Source organism: Necator americanus, chromosome X (genome assembly GCF_031761385.1).
Source record: "Necator americanus strain Aroian chromosome X, whole genome shotgun sequence".
In the NCBI taxonomy this organism is placed as follows: domain Eukaryota; kingdom Metazoa; phylum Nematoda; class Chromadorea; order Rhabditida; family Ancylostomatidae; genus Necator; species Necator americanus.
In genome coordinates, this window is record NC_087376.1 from 22,638,238 (window position 1) to 22,646,781 (window position 8,544).

The 8,544-nt window shown below is 44.4% G+C and overlaps 1 protein-coding gene across 2 annotated transcripts; it reads left to right on the forward strand.

Annotated features, from left to right (window-relative positions):
- Positions 1 to 857: 857 nt before the first annotated feature.
- On the forward strand, positions 858 to 5,724 carry RB195_024877 (uncharacterized protein; the record flags this gene model as incomplete). 2 transcript variants are annotated; one of them, XM_064212800.1, is made up of 7 exons in its annotated part: positions 858 to 1,020; positions 1,109 to 1,215; positions 3,780 to 3,879; positions 4,084 to 4,234; positions 4,304 to 4,726; positions 4,783 to 5,438; positions 5,546 to 5,724. In XM_064212800.1, the coding sequence occupies 7 exons, from the start codon at positions 858 to 860 to the stop codon at positions 5,722 to 5,724; spliced, it is 1,779 nt and encodes a 592-aa protein (XP_064068681.1). The 2 variants fall into 2 exon arrangements, with proteins under 2 accessions (XP_064068681.1, XP_064068682.1); XM_064212801.1 differs by having other exon boundaries at positions 4,783 to 5,376; positions 5,517 to 5,724.
- Between the last annotated feature and the right edge of the window lie 2,820 nt (positions 5,725 to 8,544).

Sequence of the window (8,544 nt, forward strand, 5' to 3'; positions counted from 1 at the left end):
CACTTGGAGCCATAATCACTTTAACAGTGTTAGTTTACTCGTTGATCAATAACATCATGTTGATCATATGGCTAATTAAGTGCACACGAAATGCAAAACGGAAAGGAACACCGAATTCCACATCCAAAGAAGAAACAGTTCCAATGAAAACATTCAATCCACATCCGATCAATATACCGTCCACTTTGTTGGTTTGTGTCACACTCTTGGCACTAGCAAACAAGGTAATTACTTGTCAGCATGGATATATGCGGCATAGTGTAGAGATAATCTGCGAAAATCGCGGAAACTGCACCTATAATTACAATGAGGAAGTTCTATTCAATAGAATCAACTCCAGTCTTTGTATTCAACTTAATCATGCTAACAAAACTATCGGACTTATAAAGATACGTTCGAGACCCATGAAACTGTCCTGTTTCAAAGCTTCATTATTCTTCACTAGAGAGATGAAACTCAAGATCTACCAAACAACAAGATGCTCGCAAATGGGCTCTTGCACTCAGTCTAAGTGCAGTAGAATTAAGCTGGACGAAATAATTCCTGAGTTCAAAAGATCATCTCCATATCCAGAATACTCAATTTGTGGTAACACATGCGGCTGTATAGCATGCGGTTGCTTCCTACCATTTCCAGCATGTACTTTTCTAAGAATTGCCCATGTTCCGAAGAATACACAGACTGTCTTTGAAGTAGTAAGTTGCATGGAATGGCAACCAGTAATTCAAATTGATGTTGATTTCATGCTTTATAATAAAGGAAAACTGAAATCTTTCAGTTAATAACCTTATGTCACACAAAAGTATGATGAATTGTCGTTGACAGTCATTTCTTTGCAAAAACGTCATTCTCCATTGATGGGCAAAAGATTCGCTGTAACCCCAATGGAGGCTATGATGCTACCAGATTATTATCAACTTCCTGTTGAATGCGAGTCAGAAGCATCTGCATTCGATGCCTTTGTGAACTGCACAAATCGCATGATCTGTTCTTGCGAAAATATGAAAGCACAGCAAACATGTCAGTATCCACATGATTCACTCCAAAATTTGAGGAAAGAAGTGTCAAATGTAATGCCCATACGCACTCCGTTCACAGAAATCTTCAGTGATAGCAAAGAAATCTATGCGCTCTCCAAGCAAGGAGAGATCAATAGAATCCAATTTGCTTATTGGCGGCACCGAGTACATAATCAATCAACCATTTGAGATGTCGGTTCGTGGGGTCAAAGGGTGCTACAGCTGTAGCGAAGTGGCAAGAATTGATTTCCTTTGCAAGTCATCAATAAACTCGTGGGTTACAGTACAGTGCGAAAATCATGTTTTCCCCATTGAATGCGGTCCAACAAATACTTCCGTGCAACTTATTTTAGACTTCGAGTATTCTGTAGTATCACAAGTGTGCCACACATCATGTGATGGCAAAAATGTTACCTTTGATCTACAGGGAACACTCTTGTACCATCCAAGAAGCAAGAGAAATTTGCTCTCGCAAACAGAAGTGGAAGAGCTAGATGCAAAGAATCCATTACTTAAATTTGATCTACCTAATCTGAATCCACTAATGAATACCATAAAAATACGCTGGCATATAGCCTTTACGGCTTGCGCCACATTGGCTTTAGCCACTGGTTTGACGTACTTATTTGCACCAACAATGATCTTAATGGTAGCCAAAATAACGCTGTCGCTAACATTCAGCATAATCAAATTCGCTTGGAGAATGGTTTGCTTGTTACTGAACCTATTCAGCAAGATCATTGCGTGGATTTGCCAATATAGGCAATAATCAAGCTCGAATCTAAAAACTCAAAAAAGAGTACTAATTCTACTAGTAAGCCTGCCCTGCCGAAGGCCGCACATTTGAAAAATAAGTTGTGTCAGCTCCTGAACGAGATCAACTATGAGTGCTCGTAGTTGATTCTCGGACTCCAAATAACGACGCCGACGCCAACAAGCCGCAATGGAACGACACTGCTGCTGACGCCAACAAGCTGCAGTCGAATGAAGCAAATAGTGAAACCTATCATCCGGTGATCATTGGCATAAGGCTCGTTTCAATATTTTTAATTGTGTGGCCCGGAGTCCTGACATTTGTATCAGGACCCCAATTTTGTGTTGCTGTTATGTTATACTTTGTGCACAGTATCATATATCCGTTGCACAAACATTCGTCTTCGTTCGCCTATTAATAAATTATTACTTCCACTGAAGCACCTCTACTCTGAGGCATTAGCCTTATCGCTCTACTAGTAGGGCATAAAGAAGGAATCATATATTTCCTTCGCACCAACACAGCTACTACGTAGTGGGAAAAATTGACAGAAAAAGTGAAGAACATAACATCGTTTCTTCTCTTTTTACTAAAGTTAAAACAGTAGCGAGGTTAAAAGCGGATGTCCAGGTACCGTGTCAATACTTGATGCTATGGGAATCAAATGAAAACGGCAGGGAAGTTGATTATATTGGAAGCAGTCCGCTTGTAAAAAAAAACAAATAGAATAAAAAGAAAACAAATCAAGTAAAACAGGGATGTAATAGACGAGAAAGAGAATGAAAACTTAAGTTAAATAAGTGATAGTAATAAATAAGGAGATCGGTGTAAGAACAAATGGAACAACGAGAAGAAAACTGAAAGTAAAAGATGTAAACTATACAGCTACTTGAAGTAATCGTCGTTAGCTGCATGATAAGGATCGAAAAACCTAAGCTCCAATTTCATCCCTTACTCAGTTTGAAATTGCTATTAATTACTATTTATTATTATTATTAATTTCTTCCTTTCTTTCCTGGATTAAGGTTCGTTTGTGATATTCTCTTCGTTTCTTTTAAAGTGAGAGTGTGCAAAACACGGTAATACACTCATTTTCTACCTTCCTCTAAGCCTATGCCTCTGAAGCAACTGAGGAAGTAGTTACTTTTCTACCTTCCTCTAAGCCTATGCCTCTGAAGCAACTGAGGAAGTAGTTACTCGGTGCACCATTTCGAATTTCGCGACGCGTTAGCATTGGTCCAAGGGGCGGAGCTTCCCGCAGCCGGGTGTAAGTTTAGATACGAGTGTCGTCGTACTCCTTGTCGTAATACATTTGAAGCCCAGTTGCCAAATTTCAATTGCCTTTAGAGGAAAGGTAGGTCAAAATCGATGGAAGTGACATAAATTGGCAAGATATCGACTAAATTTTTTACAAGGGAGTCAATATTTCCCCGCGAGAACTGCCCTGCAAACTACGGCCGACTCCGTAGTGTATCAGCAGAATTTGACAAAATCGATTGATGGCCTGAAGTTCGTATTTGAAATATACAACACACAGTAACTGCCTTAGTTCATCGAGAGAAAGCAAAAAAAAAAAGAAAGATCTTTTGCCATCCCATTACAAACCGCTTCAGTTCGATCCTTATCCCTAATTCTGGATATTATTCGTTCTGTGAATTCGATTGTGTTCAACTGGAGCTTTTAGATGCTACCGCAAGAACACTTTTTTAAAATCACCTTCGGCTGCGCATTTCTGCTGCAAATCCTACCTCACGCCTCAAAGCGGCGCAGCGGTGGCCCTGGCCGTCGGGCAGCTATGGTGGCGAGACTTCGTCTCGGCAGGTTCAACCATACCACAAAGGTGTCCGGCTAGTAGCCTGGTCCTTGGGCCAAGGCTAAAGACTAGCTAAGTGAGGAGGTAATACAACGATTCCGGTGCCAGGCTGCTAGCTTGCTAGTGCGACAAGCCGACCGAGGACAACACCCCCGTCGCGTCATACTGCTAATGTCTACTATGTGTTCTTCAGAAGCTAGGGCGTACCCCAGAAGCGACGCGCATTGTCCTTGCCCGGGCAATGTGGCAAATATGCGAGGACTACCGGCTTGAGGACGGAGCCGGCCAAAGAAGTTAGTCCGCCATCGCCAGCAACATCCAGTGCGCTTGGCAACACTTAACGTTGGGACGCTTACTGGAAGAAGTCGTGAACTGGCAGACAGTCTCAGAAAACGCCGTGTTGACATATGTTGTGTACAGACAGCCGCCGTTATAGCCATCGCCTAATTCCCTTGACTTGGAGACTCGCTGGAAAGGCTCCAAGTCAAGGGAATTAGGCGATAGCTACAAGCTCATCTACCACGGCACATCAAATCGCAATGGCGTTGGTATCATATTGAACGAGTCGTTTAGAAACAGCGTCACCGATGTGGATCGACTATCGGATCGTCTGATGGCTGTAAAAGTAGACACAGGAGAAGTGGAATTGTGAGTCGTCTCTGCTTATGCGCCACAGGTGGGCTGTATTGAAGAAGAGAAGGCGTGCTTTCGGTTAAGATCTGGAGCAGTACGTCCTTGGAACGAGGACGTTCAGGTGGCAATTCGCGAGAAGAAGTCGGACCGCTACAAGGCTGCGTACGACATGCTTGATACCAGAGAAGGCGAGCAGGCAGTGTATCGCTTAGTCAGAGGGCGTCATCGCTCAACGTTGGATATGAAGCGCACCAAGATCGTTAAGGGAGCTGATGGAGTTCTGCGCCGCTCTGGTCAGATCCTGGAGAGGTGGCGAGAATACTACAATCACTTGTGTAACGAAGAGTTCTGTCATCCTCCCATACCAACTGTTCCCAGCGTCGAGGGTCCTGTTCTACCAATTACTGCCGTCGAGGTCAGTGCTGCCCTCGCAAAAATGAAGTCGAACAAGGCAACTGGTCCTGATGACATACCTGCTGATGTCTGGAAGCTGCTAGGAGATCGAGGGTCCGTGTGGCTCACAACTCTATTTAACAAGATCGTTGCAGAAGGACGGACTTCAGACGTTTGGCAAACTTCCGTGACCGTGCCTGTCACGGGAAAGGGAAAGGAGACATTGCTGACTGCACTTCGTGCAGGCCTATACGACTGCTGTGCCATACGATAAAGGTTTTTGAGCGTGTCCTGGAGGCTCGTCTGAGGAAAATTGTCAGCATTTCACTCAACCAGTGCGGTTTTGTGAAGGACTGCAGCACTATAGACGCTATCCATGCTGTCCGAATCCTCCTGGAGAAACATCGAGAGAAGAACCGCAGTGTGCATCTTGCTTTTCTCGATCTCGAGAAAGCTTTCGACCGTGTCCCACATGAGCTGTTATGGATGTCCATGAGGTTGCATAGAGTGCCAGAAGAATATGTGCGGTGGATGAAGCTGCTTTATGCGAAGCCTACCAGCGTTGTACGATGTGCTGCTGGAACAAGCAGGCCATTCCCTGTACAAGTAGGGGTTCATCAGGGTTCATCCCTCTCACCCCTGCTGTTCATACTGTGCTTGGACACGATAACGAAGGAAATCCAGAAGCTGCATCCGCGGACCCTACTCTTTGCCGACGATGTCATGCTCGCGTCGGAGTCTCGAGATGATCTTCAGAAACTTCAGTACAGTCTTGGAAGGATCGGCTGCAGCAACATGGATTGCGCCTCAACATATCAAAAACTGAGTACATGGAGTCCGGACCAAGAAAAGATTGTTCAATTCGTGTCGATGGCATCGAATAAAACAAGGTGGACTGTTTCAGGTACCTTGGATCCAAAGTGACTTTCGCAGGCGACATTGATCAAGAATGTCGAGCACGTGTTAATGCGGCATGGATGAAATGGAAAATGGCAACAGGGGTACTGTGCGACAAGAAAGTCCCTGTTCGACTGAAGTCGAAGATCTACAGGACGGTTGTGCGTCCTGTTGCCCTTTATGGAGTGCGAGTGCTGGCCGCCGATCAAAGCTGAGGCCGCGCGGGAGGCCAAAGACTCGCTGGTTGGACCGTGTGAAGCTGGATCTGATAGATGCGCGTTTGTGCGCGGCTGATGCAATGGATAGAACCAAATGGAAGACAAGATGCAGAAAGGCAGACCCTGCAACAACGCGGGACAAACGCTAGGAAGAAGAAGAAGAAGAAGAGCTTTGGCTGCGCATTTGTATGCCCTTGACTCACAGATAACTGCGCCGTAATCCAGTCGGGTAAGAACGACCTGAAGCGTGCAGTTGCGTATGTGGCTATACTCGAAGGTGCGCGATGAAGCTAACGGTAGTAATGGAGGCGGGACAATCGCTGACTTCATTCGTAGTGCAGCGATGAGTGGTGCTAAAGTAAAATTTGCAACAAATGAGGGGGGAGGGGGTTGACACTCAATGGCGGGTGTCTTTATTTCTAGACGCTCTTCCTTTTTTCTCCTAGTAACTTTAGTTTAAATTTCATAGATCCTCTAATACTCATGCTTAGGGCCTCGACTGACTTAGTTATTTACTTCCGAAAATACACCAGGCGTCATGCACTAGGCGCCACTGAGTGCCCCCAACTACATTTTACCCCTAAATTGTTTGTTATGGGACGAATCTGCTTCTGGTTTTTTTTAGCTCAACATCATCATAATGAAGGATTTGCAGGCTTTTCATTTTATCTCCCAGCTGCCATCAGTTCCGCATCTGAAAGGTTGGAGATTTTCAAGTCTATAGTGTTATCAAAACGACATGAAGCACGGTGTAGTTGCGCAAGCGGTTGGGCTCGAAGCGGTGCGGCGGAGCGTAGCAATTAGAATTCAAGTGGGGGGGGGGCGTTTCTGACACCGTTTCCTGTAATTCGTGATGATCCCAGCTCGATTCTGACCGCTATCCCCATTGCGCTGCTTCGAACTCATTCGCCTACGCAATTGCACCGTGCTTCATGTCGTTTCGACCCGACTATGGTTCACAAACAAGGAGACTTGCTTAATGATGTCAGTCTCGAAAAGTTCTCAGTAATCCAAATTTTTACCACTGGCTCCGTCTACCCTTACCTGAAGCTATTGCCGTCCAGCCTTCACTTCATCTCATTGGATACGTTTGGCAACAAGCTACTATCGCTGCTCTACCACATGCGCCAATGCATTTGAAAAGGAATGAATAAGCACACATGAATTTCGCTGTGGTTTCCAGGACTGCTAGTTATACATCACTATTATATCTTACCTTCAAAAATCGAACGCTTTCCAAATCCAATGGCAAATATCCAACTGAAGCGGCTTGTGAAGAAAAAAAAAACGAAAAAAAAGTGAATTCGCGTCCTTTTCTGTGTCGAAGAATTACCGTAGTTACTGTATATGACTCGCATCACATCATACTTACATAGCATTGTTTTATTTTAAAGTTGCGTTTCAGGCGTGTCTGTGAGTCTTTGGATTGCGAAAATAACTTCTATAACATTAACGTTTTCACAAATGCTGACAAGAGAAAAAGGAGAATGCGGTGAACCTGGAGCTGTAGGGTACCTTTCACAACCTAACAACAGTAAAGGACCTGTCCAGTTATCATGTCACTTATTATTCAAGAAATATCACAGCCACTCGAAAGTAATAAAAATGGAAGGGTCAACATAAAAAAAGTGTTATCCCATATGTTTTCTAGTAGTATTACGACATAACAATCAGAGAATAGCGCAAAGTTCAGGATTTATCAAAGAGGCAGTTCTGGCTACCTAGACCAATCGTCTTTGGAAGAGTTTTGAGTTGCACAACATTGCCCATTTATGGCAAAGATTTCTTAGAGTTCAGACAATTCTGTTTGCTCAGGTTACATCATGTTTTGTTGTATACAATTGTTATTCTCTACTATCCTTGCCTCTCTCACCTGACATTATGAGTTTCTTTCGAACTGGTCCTAACTTCAGCATTTGATGACCCTGTTCTCAAGTAGCCTCAATCGAATTAGTTCACTCCGGCCTCTTGGACACTCTGTAATCAGAAACGTCGGTATACAGATGACGCACACAACCAAGATCTGAATTTATAGTTGAGTCAAAACGACATGAAGCACGGACAGTTGCACAAGCGGTAGCATTCGAAGCGGCACGGTGGGGCGTAGCAGTTGGAGTCGTGTAAGGATCCTCGCTACCACCACCCATTTCTGCAGTTCGCCTTGGCCCACCTCGATTCCAACCGCTGTCTCCGCCGCACCGCTTCGAGCGCAGCCGCTTGCGCAACTGTGCGTGCTTCACGTCGTTTTGACCCAACCATAACCTACTTTTGGACTCAAAGTTTTCCCTTGGAATTTTGTCATAAGCATAGTCAGGTCAAAACGACATGAACCTCATGCTGGTGACATGGTGGTGCTAGCAAGGGTCCTACCACGATCCCAACCGCTACGCTCCACTGCGCCGCTTCGAGTACAGCCGCTTTCGCAAATGCACTGTGCTTCATGTCGCCTTGACCCTATCTGTTCTTTCAAACCACATGATTTCTTTTCAGCAATTATGACTGAGCAGAAAATCTCAATATGTTAGTCTACATTTTTAATACTTTAGTGTGATGTACAGTTTAAGGCCGAGGCACTATCTGAAGTATTCCTTGGAGAGAAAAAGACAAAACAGAGCAGACGATTTCTACCAAACGGGACTGTTAGAGGGAAACGCAAGCTTCTAATAGCTTCAACTTAGTTTAGCATCTACGGAAGTAGCTAATTAATTTTGTATAGCTTTTCCTAACGGATGTGATCATAATACTTGTCGGAGAACCTAGAAGCCCTTTAAAGGCATCACCCCACGAATCTGGAGTGGTACGGAATTCCGGTGGAGT